At 53.6% G+C, this 17,738-nt stretch overlaps 1 protein-coding gene across 2 annotated transcripts; it reads left to right on the top strand.

Annotated features, from left to right (window-relative positions):
* Positions 1-845: 845 nt before the first annotated feature.
* Positions 846-16,725, top strand: USHBP1 (USH1 protein network component harmonin binding protein 1). 2 transcript variants are annotated; one of them, XM_031004057.3, is made up of 13 exons: positions 846-1,065; positions 1,279-1,380; positions 1,476-1,624; positions 2,644-3,082; positions 5,608-5,733; positions 5,898-6,034; positions 6,201-6,341; positions 7,246-7,422; positions 8,922-9,171; positions 10,034-10,255; positions 13,605-13,711; positions 13,918-14,040; positions 15,216-16,725. In XM_031004057.3, exons 2-13 carry the CDS (start codon positions 1,327-1,329, stop codon positions 15,403-15,405), a joined length of 2,115 nt encoding a protein of 704 aa, XP_030859917.2. In that variant the 5' UTR covers positions 846-1,065; positions 1,279-1,326; the 3' UTR covers positions 15,406-16,725. The 2 variants fall into 2 exon arrangements, with proteins under 2 accessions (XP_030859917.2, XP_030859916.2); XM_031004056.3 differs by having other exon boundaries at positions 852-955.
* The last annotated feature ends 1,013 nt before the right edge of the window (positions 16,726-17,738 follow it).

Here is a 17,738-nt window from a genome sequence, read left to right as displayed (position 1 = left end):
CGAGGCTGGCAGATCACTTGAGGTCAGGAGTTTGAGACCAGCCTGGTCAGCATGGTGAAACCCTGTCTCTACTAAAAATACAAAAATTAGCTGGGCATTGTGGTGGGCATTTGTAATCCCAGCTACTCGGGAGGCTGAGGCAGGAGAATTTCTTGAACCCAGGAGGTGGAGGTTGCAATGAGCCAAGGTTGCGCCACTGCAGTCTAGCCTAGGCGACAGAGCAAGACTCCATCTCAAAAAAAAGAGAACTGTCAGCCCACAATGAAGAGACAGGCAGAGAAGAAAAGTTCACAGGGGAGCCAAATAAAAACCATCAGCTCAGGGGAACATTCTAGCTCTTTTTTTTCTTTCTTTTTGAGACAGGGTCTTGCCTTATTACCCAGAATGGAGTGCAGTGACGTGACCACGGCTCACTGCAGCCTCAACTTCCAGGTGTTAAGCAATCCTCCCACCTCAGCCTCCTGAGTAGCTGGGACTACAAGCGTACGCCACTACTCCTGGCTAATTTTTATATTTTTTTGTAAAGATGGGGGTCTCGCCATGTTGCCCAGGCTTGTCTTAAACTCTTGGACTCAAGCGATCTGTCTTCCTCAGCTTCCCAGAGTGCTGGGATTACAGGCGTGAGCCATGGTGCTCGGCCCATTCTAGCTCTTGAGAAATAAAATCCAAGAGTCAGAGCTAGAAGGGCCATGAGTTTGGAGGCTGAGAAGAGGAGGGCTGAAACCTTGGGAGTCAGGTATGTGTGCCCCGCTAGGGCTGCAGGAAGCCGCTGTCCCCAAGAAGGAAACAACACAATAACAAGTCACGTGACCAGGGGAGGGGGTTTCCTGTTTCCCGGCCCCTCCCAGGCCAGGCTTGGCCAGCCCAGGCCTGAACAGGCAGTGGCCAGAGTGACCCCAACAGAGTGTCCAGGGACTCAGGCCTCTGATCAAGTTACCCCCAGAGGATCAGAGAGGTAGAGAGAGCTGAACCTCTCATTTAGGAGGGCTGGGGAGAAGAGGGAATTCTTGAGATCGCATTCCCAGGCTCAAATAGAGGAGGAAAGTGGACAAAGACGTAGTGAAGGTAAAGAAGGCAGAGAAGAAGGGGGAGATCAGGACAACCTTGTTAGGTAGTGAGCTCCCTGTCCAGGGAGGCATTCAAATCTGCCCAATCAACATTGATAACAAAATCCCTTCCTGAGGGGTAGTCAGTGCCCCATTTCACAGCAGAGGAAATTGAGGTTGTCCTTTGTCCAGGACAACAAAGGCAAGAGCTCATGGCAGGCTGTGGTTTTAGGGGTTGACGAAGGAGAAGCATTCAGAGGGCACTGGCTTCTGGACAGCAATGAGTGCCCGGGCCACGCGGCCCCGAAGCCGGCGAGGGAGGCATGCTCCACCCGTAAGTGTCACCCTCTCCCCTCCACACCCAGATCCTGGGGACCCCAAGGTCCTGTCCTGCCTGGCTCAGAGCAGGGCCCCGGGGGTCATTTGCAGGGTGAACTGGATCCCGTGGCTGAGAGTTCAGAGGAGGTCGAGGCAGCCAGTGGAAGCTCCAAGCCCAGCTTTGCCCCACCTCCGGTGAGCTCCGGGCTGGAGCAGCTGGGCCCCATGGAGGAGGTCAGTGGCCAAGGCCTAGGAAGCAGGTAAGACCCACTTGGTCTGTGCCTTTCACTCCAGTCCAGACGCATCTTTGCCATCCACAGATCTGCTGATGTGCCCGCTCTGCTCACAAACCTACCATAGCTCCCTATTGCCTTCAGCCTGACTTTCTTTTTTTTTTTGAGTCTTGCTGTGTCACCCAGGCTGCAGTGCAGTGCAGTGGCACAATCTCCGCTCACAGCAACCCCTGCCTCCCGGGTTCAAGCGGGAGCCTCAGCTTCCTGAGTAGCTGGGATTACAGGTGTGCACCACCGCATCCGGCTAAGTTTTGCATTTTTAGTGAGACAGGGTCTTGCCACATTAGCCAGGCTGGTCTCGAACTCCTGCCCTTAAGTGATCCCCCAACTTCGGCCTCCAAAAGTGCTGGGATTACAAGTGTAAGCCGCCGCCCCAGAAGACCCTATTTCCAGAAACTTCTGTCTCTCACCTTCAGGCCTTTCCCAGTGCCCGTCACAGTCCAACTTCACTCTGTTTCTCAGCTCCAGGTCTCCCCTCCAACTTCTTCACCACCTCTGTCTAGCCTCTTCCTTGAATTCACAGCCTCCCAGTCTCACCCTGGGATGCCAGTCCCAGAACACGCAGCTCTTGCCAACTCCCTGCTCTGCTCACACCTCCCCAAGACCATGAAGTTTAAGCCCTCAGAATTCCCTGCCCAGGGCCGAGCGTGGTGGCTCATGCCTATAATCCCAGCACTTTGGGAGGCCGAGTTGGGCAGATCACCTGAGGTCAGGAGTTTGACACCAGCCTAGCCAACATGGTGAAACCCTGTCTCTACTAAAAATACAAAAATTAGCCAGGCGTGGTGGTGGGAGCCTGTAATCCCAGCTACTTGGGGGACCAAGGCAGGAGAATCACTTGAACCCAGGAGGTGGAGGTTGCAGTGAGCCGAGATCGCGCCACTGCACTCCAGGCTGGGCAACAGAGTGAGACTCCGTCTCAAAAAATAAAAAAGAATTCCTTGCCCAGCATGGAGTGACTCAAGTGCCTGAGTTGGTGTCCACAGGACTGACAAGAAGACGGATGGGGGCTCTGGCAGGGAACTGGCCTCAGCCCCCGAAGTGCCCCACAAACCTGCAGTGGAAGCCCACCAAGCCCCAGAAGCAGCCCTACAGTACAAGGAGACTGTGCCCCCTGGGAATGGGGCCCCCGATGTGTTTCAGACCCTCCAGCACGCTCTGAGCTCCCTGGAGGCAGCGGCTGCAGCCTGGCGCCACCGGCCCCCCAGCCATCCTGGGCCGATGGAGTTGGAAGGCACAAGCGAAGGGGGACCAGGTCCCCTTGGGAAGCAGGAAGGGGCAGGGAGCTGCCAGCGAGAGGCAGCTCGCCTGGCCAAGAGGAATGCCTGGCTCCGGCTGGCCCTGAGTAGCCGAGAGGATGAGCTGGTCCGCACGCAGGCCTCCCTGGAGGCCATCCAAGCTGAGAAGGAGACGCTGCAGAAAGAGGTGAGTGGGGCCATCCTGAGTCCCATGTGGCTCTCTGTCTGAGGGAGGAGGTGGGCCTGATGTAGGCAATATTCATTCATTTGTTCATTCAAAAAACCTTTTAAGACTGGGTGTGGTGGCTGACACCTATAATCCCAGCACTTTGGGAGGTGGAGGCAGGAGGATCCTTTGAGGCCAGGAGTTCAACACCAGCCTCGGCAACACAGCAAGACTGCCACCTCTGCAAAAAAATTAAAAATCAGCCACGTTGGCCAAGCACAGTGGCTCACACCTGTAATCCCAGCACTTTGGGAGGCTGAGGTGGGTGGATCACAAAGTCAGGAGTTCAAGGCCAGCTTGGCCAACATGGTCAAACCCCATCTCTACTAAAAATACAAAAAAAAAATTAGCCGGGTGCGGTGGCATAGGCCTGTAATCCCAGCTACTCAGGAGGCTGAAGCAGGAGAATCGCTTGAACCCGGGTGATGGAGATGGCAGTCAGCTGAGATCGTGCCAATGCACTCCAGCCTGGGGGACAGAGTGAGACTCTGTCTCAAAAAAAAAAAAAAATCAGCCAGGTTGGCTGGGTGCAGTGGCTCATGCCTGTAATCTACACCAGCACTTTGGGAGGCCGAGGTGGGTGGCTCCCTTGAGGCCAGGAGTTAGAGACCAGCCTAGCCAACATGGTGAAACCTTGTCTTTACTAAAAATACAAAAATTAGCCAGGTGTGGTGGCACGTGCCTGCAATCCCAGCTACTCGGGAGACTGAGGCAGGAGAATTGCTTGACACAATTCTGCAGCTACCAGGGAGGCTAAGGCACGAGAATCGCCTGATCCCAGGAGGTGGAGGTTGCAGTGAGCCGAGATCGCACCACTGCACTCCAGCCTGGGTGACGGAGTGAGACTCTGTCTCAAAAAAAAAAAAAAAAAAAAAAAAAATGCTGGGCACGGTAGCTCACGCCTGTAATCCCAGCACTTTGGGAGGCCGAGGCACAGATCACGAGGTCAGGAGATCGAGACCATCCTGGCTAACACGGTGAAACCCCGTCTCTACTAAAAATACAAAAAATTAGCCGGGCGTGGTGGCGGGCGCCTGTAGTCCCAGCTACTCCCGAGGCTGAGGCAGGAGAATGGCGTGAACCCAGGGGGCGGAGCTTGCAGTGAGCCGAGATCCCGCCATTGCACTCCAGCCTGGGCGACAGAAGAAAACTCTTTCTCAAAAAAAAGAAAAAGAAAAGAAGAAAAAGAAAGAAAACTGAGAGTGGTGGGAGTAGGCCCTGGAGTGGCAGCATGACTGGCCTGTTCAAGAAACCCGAAGGAGGCCAGTGTGGCTGGAACTCAGGGGGCAACAGGGAGAGTGTGGGGAGCCAGAACAGAACAGAGGGAGAACAAATGCAGATCGCGTAGGGCCTCGTGGGCTGCAGGGAGACGCTTGGGCTTTGCCCTGATTAAGGTGAGAGCCCTGGAGGGTTTTGAGCAGAGGAGGGGCATGCTCGACGCAGGTGTTCACAGGCGCCCTCTGGTGGCGGAGGTGAGGGTGGACTCCTGGAGAGCCAGGAGGCGACTTCATTGGTCCAGACATGCACGATGGTGGAGGTTGTAGAAGTGGAGAGATGCAGACGGATTCTGGGTAATGTGGCAGATGGAACTGACGTGTGAGCGTGAAGGCTAGAGAGAAGTCAAGGACAACTTCAGGCTTTAGGACCTGCTGGACTAGAAGGGAGACATGGAGGAGCTACAGGGTAGGCAGGTTTGGCTGGGGGTGACCAGATCTCTTTAGCCCTTGATAAGCTCAAGTGTCCATGAGACATCCACGTGGGGTCCTCAAGGGAGCAGCTATATGTCTGAGTCCAGGGCTCAGAGGAGACAGCAGGGCAGAAGGGAGACACTTGAGCATCCTTAGCACACAGGTGGCATTTAAAGCCATGTGGCTGCCGGGTGCAGTGTCTCATGCCTGTAATCCCAGCACTTTGGGAGGCTGAGTAAGGAAGATCACTTGAGGTCAGGAGTTCAAGACCAGCCTGGTCAACATGGTGAAACCCCATCTCTACTGAAAATACAAATATCTGTCAGGCATGGTGGCAGATGCCTGTAATCCCAGCTACTCGGGAGGCTGAAGCAGGAGAATCACTTGAACCCGGGAGGCAGAGGTTGCAGTGAGCTGAGACTGTGCCACTGCACTCCAGCCTAGGTAACAGAGCAAGACTCCATCTCAAAAATAAAAATAAAAATAAAAAAGCCATGTGGCTGAATGAGATATTGAGAGGGAAGCCCTCATCTTAGGCTGGTAGAAAAACTTGGGAGCCCAGTCCAGGGATTCATTTTTCCCCAGAGTGGGGCCCATTTTTCTGCTGGGAAAAATAAAACCCTCAGCAGCTGAGAAACATTCCCAAGGTCAGATAGTGAGATTTTTGGCAGGCTAAGTATCCAAGCCTCTTGCCTTCCAGCTAGGGTTCTTGCCACTTCCCCAAGAACAGGCCTTGGGGAGGAATGGCTGGTGGTTGGTTTGAGCCCCTAGGCCTGACGTCCCCCTCATCTTTCCCAGGTTCAAGAGCTGCAGGATTCCCTCTTGAGGCTGGAGCCCTGCCCACGTCTTTCCCACAGCCAAGCAGGTGGCTCAGGCAGTGGTTCTAGCAGCTCTGAGGCAGACAGGGAACCCTGGGAGACTCAGGTGAGTGCAAGAAGTTCAATCCCATGGTCTTGATGTCCTTAGCCTTCAGGGGAATGAGACTCAAATCTTTGTCATGGGATCCAACAGCTTTGGGGTTGCAAAATGCCTACAATCCGAGGCTCTTGGTGACAATTGGGGTCAATTATATCACTTCTTCTTGGCAGGACTCCTTCTCCCTGGCTCACCCCCTGCTTCGGCGCCTCCGCAGCCATTCCAGCACCCAGATCCTTGGGTCTCTTCCCACCCAGCCCCTCAGTCCTGAGATGCACATCATGGAAGCCCAGATGGAGCAAGTCCGGGGGTAAGAGACTCAAATGCTGAGCTCATAAGGGCACAGGCACCTCCTCCAATTGAGTTATAAAGCCAGGAGTTTGAAGCTGCAACAGGAGGGAGGGAAAGGGTGGAAATTGAGGCCTGACTGCCTTAGAAGGCCTCTGACTTTCCCTCTTCCCCACCTTCGGGGACAGGAGCATTGAGAAGCTCAAATGCTTTAACCGTCTGCTATCAGCTGTGCTCCAGGGATACAAGGGCCGCTGTGAAGGCCTCAGCATGCAGCTAGGCCAGCGGGAGGCTGAGGCCACAGCATTGCATCTGGCCTTGCAGTACAGGTCAGTGCACCCTGCCAGTGATGTCACCAGCTGGGGAGGGAATGGGCTTTCTGAGGATGGCCCCAATCCACAGAACCCTCACTGGAGAGCACCTTCCCCACTTCAGAAATTAATTTTTTTTTTTTTGAGACAGAATCTTGCTGTGTTGCCCAGGCTGGAGTGCAGTGGTGAGATCTCAGCTCACTGCAACCTCTGCCTCCTGGGTTCAAATGATACTCATGTCTCAGCCTCCTGAGTAGCTGGGATTACAGGCGTATGCCACCATAGCCAGCTAATTTTTGTATTTTTAGTAGAGATGGGTTTCACCATGTTGGCCAGGCTAGTCTCGAACTCCTGACCTCATGATCCCCCCCACTGGGCCTCCTAAAGTGCTGGGATTACAGGTGTGAGCCACCGCACCTGGCCCAGAAATTAACTTAAGGCAATTTTAGTTCAGGGTTGCTAAGGGAGTCTGCATGCTTCCAGAGCTGAGGGCAGTGGGGAGAAGAGAGGTTCAGGAGCAAGTGGGGACTGGCACCTATAGAGCGAGATGTAGCTAAGTGGATTTTTTTTTCTTTTTTCTTTTCTTTTTTTTTTTTTTTTGAGACAGAGTCTTGCTCTGTCACCCAGGCTGGAGTGCAGTGGTGCCATCTTGGCTCACTGCAACCTCCGCCTCCCCAGTTCAAGTGATTCTCCTGCCTCAGCCTCCTGAGTAGCTGGAACTACAGGTGTGTACCACCACACCTTGCTAATCTTTGTCTTTTTAGTAGAGACAGGGTTTCACCATGTTGGTCAGGCTGGTCTCGAACTCCTGACCTCAGGTAATCCTCCGCCTCAGCCTCCCAAAGTGCTGGGACTACAGGCGAGGGCCATTGCACCCAGCCGAGCTGAGTGTCCTGAAGCACTCAGAACCAGTGTCCCACAGTGAGCACTGTGAAGAGGCATACGGGGTTCTGCTTGCTCTGCGGGAGGCCGACTCAGGAGCAGGAGACGAAGCCCCCATGAGTGACCTGCAAGCAGCTGAAAAGGAAGCATGGAGGCTGCTGGCACAAGAGGAGGCTGCCATGGATGCAGGAGGAGCACAGAAGAATCCACAGCCAAGGTACCCCCCTGGAACCCTGGGAACTGGCCTGGTTGAGGAGTGGGGTCTTGACTGGGGAATGGGGCTCCCAGAGCCCACCACGTTTCGGGGCTTGGTGTGGCTGTGTCCAGCAAGGTTGGTATGGAGCTCACTGTAGTTGGTTGACATGAGGCTCAACTGCAGTTGGCCTGTTGCTACTTGACAAAGTTGGCATGGTGGTTGATGGTTGACAGACATTGCAGTTGGCATGAAGATGAATGACAATGCCTACTGGTTAAAACTGGCACCCACAGCCGGGCACAGTGGCTCAAGCCTGTAATCCCAGCACTTTGGGAGGCCGAGGCAGGCAGATCGTTTGAGCTCAGTAGTTCAAGACCAGCCCTTGTAACATGGCGAAAGTCCTTCTCTACCAAAACTACAAACAAATTAGCTGGGCATGGTGGTGTGCCTGCATAGTACAGCTACTTGGGAGGCTGAGGTGGGAGGATGCCTTGAGTCTGGGAGGTGGAGGCTGCAGTGAGCTGAGATTGCACCACTGCACTCCAGCCTGGGTGACAGAGTGAGACCCTGTCTTTTTTTTTTTTTTTTTTTTTTGAGACAGAGTTTCACTTTTGTCGCCCAGGCTAGAGTCCAATGGTCTGATCTCGGCTCACTGCAACCTCTGCCTCCCGGGTTCAAGTGATTCTCCTGCCTCAGCCTCCCGAGTAGCTGGGATTACAGGCTCCCACTACCACACCCGGCTAATTTTGAATTTTTAGTAGAGACGGGGTTTCTCCATATTGGTCAGGCTGGTCTCGAACCCCTGACCTCAGGTGATCCACTTGCCTCGGCCTCCCAAAGTGCTGGGATTACAGGCGTTAGGCACTGCGCCCGGCTGCAGCTAATTTTTTATAAAGACGGGCCGGGCGCAGTGGCTCACGCCTGTAATCCCAGCACTTTGGGAGGCCGAGGTGGGCAGATCACAAGGTCAGGAGATCGAGACCATCCTGGCTAACACAGTGAAACCTCGTCTCTACTAAAAATACAAAAAAAAAAAAAAAAATTAGCCAGGCGTGGTGGCGAGCGCCTGTAGTCCCAGCTACTTGGGAGGCTGAGACAGGAGAATGGCGTGAACCCGGGAGGTGGAGCTTGCAGTGAGCCGAGGTTATGCCACTGCACTCCAGCCTGGGCGACAGAGCAAGACTGCGTCTCAAAAAAAAAAAAAAAAAAAAAAAAAAAAAAGACGGATTCTCACTCTGTTGCCTATGCTGGTCTCAAACTTCTGGCTTCAAGCAATCCTCCCACCTCAGCCTCCCAAAGTGCTGGGTTACAGACATGCATCACCGCACCTGGCCACCATGTGGTCTTGATGGAAGGTGGTGCCTAGTGGGGTATGTTGGTGTGACAGGGACCACCAAAGATGACATAGATTCCATCGTGGCCAGTGAGATGGAAGGTGATGGACCCTACCAGGATTGGCATGAAGTTAAGCCACCTATGCCTGCCAGTGTTGACACAGGCACCTCTTCTGTTTTCTATAGCCCTGAAGGCAGCAGTGTGGATAAGCCCACCCCACAGGAAGTGGCTTTCCAGCTCCGAAGCTATGTCCAGCGTCTCCAGGAGCGCCGTTCTCTAGTGAAGATTCTCTCAGAGCCTGGACCCACCTTGGCACCCATGCCCACTGTGCCCCGTGCAGAAGCCATGGTGCAGGCCATTCTGGGGACCCAGCCTGGCCCAGCTCTTCCCCGAATGGAGAAGACACAAATTCAGCAGGACCTGGTGGCCACAAGGGTACAAATGGGCTGTGGCCACTGTGTCAGTCTTTCTTGGTGGGACAAAATCCTTTACTGAGGTCGGGGGACCAAGGAGCAAAGAAGAATTCTGCTGGGCTGAGTGCAGGCATTGTGAAGGGAGAATTGGAGCTGGGGTTTTGAGGGATTAATAGGAGTTTGTTTTCTGGGGTTCAGTTTCTCATTAGACTACAAATCTGGCTCTCCAAAATGCCCTTCCTATGGGAAGAGATGGGAGCAAAGAACACAATCTTGGGTTTGTAGCTTGGCATGAAAAACTTGAGGTTCTGGAGTTAGAGAAACTCCAGAAGCTCTGACAGAACTAATATTTGACCTATGTAAGCTACTCGCCCCTCTAGGAAATGCCATTTCTAAGCTGTAGCTTTTATGGGAGGAAGATATTTCCACCTCACAAGAACATGGTGAATGGTGAAGGTCCTAGTTTGTTTGTTTGTTTGTTTGTTTTTTGAGACGGAGTCTTGCTCTCACCCAGGCTGGAGTGCGTGGCGCTATCTTGGCTCACTGCAGCCTCTGCCCCACTGCCGGGTTCAAGTGATTCTCCTGCCTCAGCCTCCCGAGTAGCTGGGATTACGGGTGTGCACCACCACACCCGGCTAATTTTTGTATTTTTAATGGAGACAGGGTTTCGCCATGTTGGCCAGGCTCATCTCGAACTCCTGACCTCAGGTAATCCACCCACTTTGGCCTCCCAAAGTGCTGGGATTACAGGCATGAGCCACTGCACCTGGCCAAAAGTCACAGTTTTTGTCTGAATAGTCCTCAGTGGGTGCCTTTTGGGGCCTCAGTTTCCCTGCAGTTGACCGTAGAAGCATAAATTCTCTCCCCTCTCCTTGGTCCCACAGGAGGCCCTAGCAGACCTGATGCTTCGGCTGCAGCTGGTGCGGCGTGAGAAGCGGGGCCTAGAGCTGCGGGAGGCTGCCCTCCGAGCCCTGGGTCCAGCTCACGTGCTCCTGCTGGAGCAGCTGCAGTGGGAACGGGCGGAGCTCCAGGCTGGTGGGGCAAACAGCAGTGGCGAACATAGCAGCAGAGGTGGCAGCAGCGGGGACGAGGAAGAGTGGTATCAGGTGAGCCGCCCTGCCTGAACCCGGTAGGGGTAGTAGCTTACTAATGAGAACGTAGCCCTTGTCAATCACAGCCTTTTTTTTTTGTTTTTTTTTTTGAGACGGAGTTTGGCTCTTGTTGCCCAGGCTGGAATGCAATGTTGCAATCTCAGCTCACCACAACCTCCGCCTCCCAGGTTCAAGCGATTCTCCTGTCTCAGCCTCCTGAGTAGCTGGGATTACAGACACGCACCACCACATCTAGCTATTTTTTGTATGTTTTGTAGAGATGCAGTTTTGTAGAGTTGCAGTTCACCATGTTGGCCAGGCTGCTCTCGAACTCCTGGCCTCAAATGTTTCGCTGCCTCCACCTCCCTGAGATTACAGGCATGAGTTGCCACACCTGTCCTTAATGCAGCTCTTTAAATCATCTCTCCTACCTCCAAGCCTTTGTATATTCTGTGTCCCTGCCAGGAACACCGGTCACTTCCCTCCTTGTGTCATAAAGTCCTCCACCTCCTGTAGATCTCAGCTTAGACATCACCTCCTCAAGGAAGCCCTCCTGGAGTGACTTCAGATGCGGTTTCCTGTTATTTATTTCCCTTATCACAGTGGTCCCAGCTACTCGGGTGGCTGAGGTGGGAGGATCACTTGAACCCGGAGTTGGAGGCTTCAGCGAGCCACGATTACGTCATTTCACTCCAGCCTGGGCCACACAGCAAGACCTCATCTCTTTTTTTTTTTTTTTTTTTGAGACAGAGTTTCGCTCTTGTTGCCCAGGCTGGAGTGCAATGGCCCGATCTTGGCTTACCACAACCTCCGCCTCCTGGGTTCAAGTGATTCTCCTGCCTCAGCCTCCTGAGTAGCTGGGACTACAGGCATGCCCCACCACGCCCGGCTAATTTTTGTATTTTTAGTGTAGATGGGGTTTCCCCATGTTACTAAGGCTGGTCTCGAACTCTGAACCTCAGGTGATGCGCCCGCCTCAGCCTCCCAAAGTGTTGGGATTACAGGCTTGAGCCACTGCACCCGGCTTATTTATTATTTTTTTTAATTTTTTTTGAGACAGAGTGTCGCTCTGTCGCCCAGGCTGGAGTGCAGTGGCACAATCTCGGCTCACTGCAAGCTCCGCCTCCCGGGTTCACGCCATTCTCCTGCCTCAGCCTGCCGAGTAGCTGGGACTACAGGCGCCCGCCACCACACCTGGCTAATTTTTTTTGTATTTTTTTAGTAGAGACGGGGTTTCATTGTGTTAGCTAAGATGGTCTCGATCTCCTGACCTTGTGATCCACCTGCCTCGGCCTCCCAAAGTGCTGGGATTACAGGCGTGCGCCACTGTGCCTGGCCAATTTTTGTATTTTTTAGTAGAGATGGGGTTTCACCATGTTGGCCAGGCTGGTGTAGAACTCCTGACCTCAGGTGATCTGCCCGCTTCAGCCTCCCAAAGTACTGGGATTACAGCCATGAGCCACAGCGCCCGGCCTTTAATTTTTTTTTTTTGGGAAATGGATCTTGCTCTGTCACCCAGGCTGGAGTGCACTGGTGCGATCTTGGCTCACTGCAATCTCTGCGTCCCAGGTTCAAGCGATTCTCCTGCTTTGGCTTCCCGAGTAGCTGGAATTACAGGCGTGCACCACCACACACAGCTAATTTTTGTATTTTTAGTAGTGACAGGGTTTCACCATGTTGGCCAGGCTGCTCTCAAACTCCTGACCTCAGGTGATCTGCCCGCCTCGGCCTCCCAAAGCGCTGGGATTACAGGCGTGAGCCACCAAGCCCAGCCTAATTTTTAAAAAATTATTGGCCAGGCACGGTGGCTCACGCCTGTAATCCCAGCGCTTTGGGAGGCCGAGGCGGGTGGATCACGAGGTCAGGAGTTCGAGACCAGCCTGGCCAACATGGTGAAACCCTGTCTCCACTAAAAATACAAAAAAATTAGCTGGGCGTGGTGGCACGCACCTGTAATCCCAGTTACTCCAGAGGCTGAGACAGAGAATTGCTTAAACCTGGAGGGGCGGAGGTTGCAGTGAGCCGAGATTGCGCCACTGCACTCCAGCCTGGGTGACAGAGCGAGACTCCATCTCAAAAAAAAAAAGAAGAAAAAGAAAATTATTACTGGCCGGGCGCGGTGGCTCATGCCTGTAATCCCAGCCTGTAATCTTAGCACTTTGGGAGGCCGAGATGGGCGGATCACGAGGTCAGGAGATCGAGACCATCCTTGCTAACACGGTGAAACTCTGTCTCTACTAAAAATATGAAAAATTAGCTGGGGATGGTGGCGGGCGCCTGTAGTCCCAGCTACTCGGGAGGCTGAGGCAGGAGAATGGCGTGATCCCGGGAGGCAGAGCTGGCAGTGAGCAGAGATCACGCCAGTGCACTCTAGCCTGGGCGACAGAGCGAGACTGTTCTCAAAAAGAAAATTATTATTATTATTTCAAACAAGGATTAGACAGGAGCAAGGACTTCCCGTGGATCTCTAGTTTTTTTTTTTTTTTTTTTTTTTTTGAGACAGAGTCTCGCTGTGTTGCTCAGGCTAGAGTGCAGTGCTGCGATCCCAGCTCACTCCAACCTCTGCCTCCCAGCTTCAAGTGATTCTCCTGCCTCAGCCGCCCAGTTAGTTGGGACTACAGGTACCCGCCACCATGCCTGGCTAATTTTGTTTTTGAGACCGAATCTTACTCTGTTGCCCAGGCTGGAGTGCAGTGGCATGATCTTGGCTCACTGCAACCTCCGCCTCCCAAGTTCAAGCGATTCTCCTGCCTTAGCCTCCCAAGTAGCTGGGATTACAGGGGTCTGCCACCATGCCAGACTAATTTTTGTATTTTTAGTAGAGACAGGGTTTCACCATGTTGACCAGGCTGGTCTTGAACGCCTGACCTCAAGTGATCCACCCGTCTTGGCCTCCCAAAGTGCTGGGATTACAGGCATGAGCTACCACACCTGGCCCCTAAATTTTATTTTTAGAGATGAGGTTCGAGACCAGCCTGGCCAACATGGTGAAACTCCGTCTCTACTAAAAATACGAAAAGTAGCCGGGTCTGGTGGCATGTGTCTGTAATCCCAACTACTTGGGAGGCTGAGGCAGAAGAATCGCTTGAACCTGGGAGGCGGAGGTTGCTGTCAGCCAAGATCGTGCCACTGTACTCCAGCCTGGGTGGCAGAGTGAGACTCTGTCTCAAAAAAATTTTTTTTTAATTAAATAGGATATTTCCCTTATCAGAGTATAATTTTGCTCTTATTGGTATATCAAACCAGATGGGGGTCTCTGAGAGCACAGCAGCTGCCACTGTCTGGGCAGTTCCAATGTCCAGTGTGGGCCAAGCACGGACTTGGCCTAGGTTAATGTCACTTTCTTTTCTTCTGCCTCCCTTAGGGCCTTCCTGCTGTCCCTGGTAGCACCAGTGGCATTGATGGTGGCCAGGTGGGCAGAGCCTGGGACCCAGAGAAGTTAGCCCAGGAACTGGCAGCATCGCTCACCAGGTGTGTGCCTGGGTCCTGGGCTGCGCGGGGGGTGGGCAGGCAGCCTATGTGAGAGCCCCCGGGGGTGTCATCTGCAGTAGAAGCTAAGGTGTACCCCGGTGTACAGGTGTGTTTACATGACAATACTGTGGGCAGGTGGGTAGGAGGAGACCTGGGAAATAGGATCGGCTGGGGCTGTGAGCCCCCTCTCTTCCCCTTCGCAACAGGACACTGGACCTGCGGGAGCAGCTGCAGTCTCTGCGCAGGGAGCTGGAACGGGTGGCTCAGAAGGGGCGAGCCAGACGGTCTCAGAGTGCCGAGCTGAACAGGGATTTATGCAAAGCCCACAGGTAGGACTGTTCTGCATCCCCCCAATCCCCCTGGCACCATCCCCCACCAGGATATCAGAAGTATCCCTGGCTGTCTCTGGGCCTTAGCGTTCCCCGCTGCCCCAAGATAGGCAGTAAAGGCCAGGTGTGGTGGCTCACACCTGTAATCCCAGCATGTTGGGAGGCTGAGGCCGGCAGATCACTTGAGGTCAGGAGTTTGAGACCAGCCTGGCCAACGTGGTGAAACCCCATCTCTACTAAAAATACAAAAATTAGCTGGGCGTCTTTGCACGTGCCTGTAATTCCAGCTACTTGGGAGACAGGAGAATTGCTTAAACCCAGGAGGTGGAGGTTGTGGTGAGCAGAGATCACACCACTGCACTCCAGCTTGGGTGACAGAGCAAGACTCTGTCTAAAAAAAAAAAAAACAACAGGCTGGGCCAGGCGCAGTGGCTCACGCCTGAAATCCCAGCACTTTGGGAGGCCAAGGTGGGCAGATCACCTGAGGTTGGGAGTTCGAGACCAGCCTGACCAACATGGAGAAACCCCATCTCTACTAAAAATACAAAATTAGCCAGGCGTGGTGGCGCATGCCTGTAATCCCAGCTACTCGGTAGGCTGAGGCAGGAGAATCGCTTGAACCCGGGAGGCAGAGGTTGCAGTGAGCCGAGATTGTGCCATTGCACTCCAGCCTGGGCAACAAGAGTGAAACCCCATCTCAAAAAACAACAAGAAGAAAAAACAGGCTGGGCATGGTGGCTCACGCCTGTAATCCCAGCACTTTGGGAGGCTGAGGCAGGCGGATCACCTGAGGTCAGGAGTTCAAGACCAGTCTGGGCAACATGGTGAAACCCTGTCTCTATTAAAAAATACAAAAAAATTAGCTGGGCGTGGTGGTGGGCGCCTGTAATCCCAGCTACTTGGGAGGCTGAGGCAGGAGAATCACTTGAACCCGCGAGGCAGAGGTTGTAGTGAGGGGAGATCTTACCATTGCACTCCAGCCTGGGTGACAAGCGCGAAATTCCGTCTCAAACAACAACAACAACAACAACAACAACAACAAAAAAAAGACCAGCTAGCTGGGACCCTTGGAGACCCAATGTGAAAGAGCCCCCATTCTGGGAGTGGGAGTACACGGCCCTTGCCTTGGGTGGAGCCGGGGGCTATTTCCTGACCCAGCCACCCACCCCTTCCAGTGCCCTGGTCCTGGCCTTCCGAGGAGCCCACCGGAAGCAGGAAGAGCAACGCCGGAAGTTGGAGCAGCAGATGGCACTCATGGAGGCTCAGCAGGCCGAGGAGGTGGCGGTGCTCGAAGCCACTGCAAGGGCCCTGGGGAAGCCCAGGCCTCCCCTCCCGCCTCCCCAGCTTGGGGACACCTTTCTGTAGGCCCCTTACCCAGCCATGTCTGGACATGCCAGACAGCTGTGGCATGTCATAAACTGTCCTGGAGTGACATCATGTCATGTTGCATGATTTGGCATGTTGGGGCACATTTGGCGTGAGGGAAGCTGGTGCACATGGGTGTCCAGGGCCTGATGGGGTGTGGCCAGGCAATGAAGAAAGACTCAGGTGTCTTTGGCCTGGCACCAAGTGGAATGTGAACTTCATATCAGTGGGGTCAGGCCAGAAGCAACCTGGGCTATGGGACCAGGTCCCTGGGACTGACGCATTTTGGGGGTCCGTGAGGTTGCATAGCCACAGCTGAAGTTCCAACTGGCCTGTCTCCCGAAGCCCAGGGAGGGATTCATGGGGACTGGACAGAGCTTCTCCTGGCAGCCCCTTCCCAGGGAGATGCTGGGTTTGGCTGGCAGATTTTCCTGAAGGGGGCCGGGCTCAGTGGTGCACATCTGTAATCCCAGCATTTTGGGAGGCCAAGGTGGGTAGATCACTTGAGCCCAGGAGTTCAAGACCAGCCTGGGCAACATGGCAAAACCCCATTTCTACAAAAAAATACAAAAATTAGCCAGGCGTGGTGGCATGTGCCTATAAAGCTATTTAGGAGGCTAAAGTGGGAGGGTAACTTGAGCTTGGGAAGTGGAGGTTGCAGTGAGCTGAGATCACGCCACTGCACTCCAGTCTGGGTCACAGAGTAAGACCTTGTCTCAAAAAAAAAAAAAACAGGCCAGGCGTGGTGACTCATGCCTGTAATCCCAGCACTTTGGGAGGCTGAGGCGGGGAGGATCACCTGAGGTCAGGAGTTTGAGACCAGCTTGGCCAACATGGCGAAACCCCCGTCTCTACTAAAAATACAAAAATTAGCTGGGTGTGGTGGTGTGTGCCTGTAGTCCCAGCTACTCAGGAGGCTGAGGCAGGATAATTGCTTGAACCTGGGAGGCAGACGTTGCAGCGAGCTGAGATCAAGCCACGGCACTCCAGTTTGGGTGACAGAATAATACCTTGTCTCAAAAAAACAAAACAGGGCTGGGCACGGTGGCTCACGCCTGTAATCCCAGCATTTTGGGAGGCCAAGGTGGGCAGATCACGAGGTCAGAAGATAGAGGCCAACATGGTGAAACTGTTGTTTCACATCTGTACTAAAAATACAAAAATTAGCTGGGCGTGGTGGTGCGTGCCTGTAATCCCAGCTACTCGGGAGGCTGGGGCAGGAGAATCGCTTGAACCAGGGAGTCGGAGGTTGCAGTGAGCCGAGGTTGTGCCACTGCACTCCAGCCTGGTGACAGAGCAAGACTCCATCTCAAAAAACAATGACAACAACAACAACAACAATAAAAAACAGGCCGGGTGCGGTGGCTTAATGCCTGTAATCCCAGCACTTTGGGAGGCCGAGGCGGGGAGGATCACCTGAGGTCAGGAGCTTGAGACCAGCTTGGCCAACATGGTGAAACCCCCGTCTCTACTAAAAATACAAAAATTAGCTGGGTGTTGTGGCACATGCCTGTAATCCCGGCTACTCAGGAGACTGAGGCAGGATAATTGCTTGAACCTGAGAGGCGGGGGTTGCAGTGAACCGAGATCGCGCCAACAACAAGATCGTGCCCGGGCAATAAGAGCAAAACTCTATCTCTAAATAAATAAATAAAACACAAAACAGAACAAAACAAAAAGGAGGATGCCTATATTCCAGAAGGGAGACTGAAGCTGGAATGGTTCAGATTCAGGGTGTGGATGAGGAGTTGCTACTAACTCAAAGCTAAGGTCAAGGGTTTCTGGACTCCATGTGGTCGAGCTTGCCTGTAATCCCAGTATCTCAGGAGGCCGAGGGAGGAGGACTGCTTGAGCCCAGGGGTTTAAGACCAGCCTAGGCAAAATAGGAGAGTCTGTCTCAAAAATAAATAAATAAAACAAGGTAAAGGGTTTCTGGGTGGGGGAGAGGCATAGCAAAGGTAACAGTCTGGGACTCAGGGGGTGTTGTACTTCAAGAGAAACTCAGAATGAATGCCAGTGGTGGCCAGTTCCAGCTTTCTCCTGGGGGCCCAGGAGCTGTGGGACGTGTCAGGTTAATAGCAGGCAATGAATTAGCGTGTCATTTGCATAAGTCACATCTCCCTGCCCCTCCACACCAGGACTGGCTGAGTCCTGGAAAGGGGAGCTTGGAACGACCCAGCCAAGCTTGGATTAGTGGCCAGCTGTCCCCCTTCAGGGTGGCAGCTGAAACCCGAGACGGGGATTAGAAAGACTTTCATTCCCAGCCTTGGGGGCGGGTGCTCCAGGCCTCACCTGTGCAGGTGTGTTCACCGCCTCTCCCAGGGCAGGACCAC

The sequence above is a fragment of the Gorilla gorilla genome, chromosome 20 (assembly GCF_029281585.2).
Source record: "Gorilla gorilla gorilla isolate KB3781 chromosome 20, NHGRI_mGorGor1-v2.1_pri, whole genome shotgun sequence".
Taxonomy (NCBI): domain Eukaryota; kingdom Metazoa; phylum Chordata; class Mammalia; order Primates; family Hominidae; genus Gorilla; species Gorilla gorilla.
Note: the sequence above shows the minus strand (reverse complement) of the source record. Positions and strands in the feature narration are given on the sequence as shown.

Coding starts and splice junctions, on each gene's coding strand:
- USHBP1 (XM_031004057.3), top strand. CDS start 1,327: ATGAGTGCCCGGGCCACGCGGCCCCGAAGCCGGCGAGGGAGGCATGCT. Junction 3,083..5,607: donor AGGAGACGCTGCAGAAAGAG/GTGAGTGGGGCC, acceptor CATCTTTCCCAG/GTTCAAGAGCTGCAGGATTC. Junction 6,342..7,245: donor CATCTGGCCTTGCAGTACAG/GTCAGTGCACCC, acceptor AGTGTCCCACAG/TGAGCACTGTGAAGAGGCAT.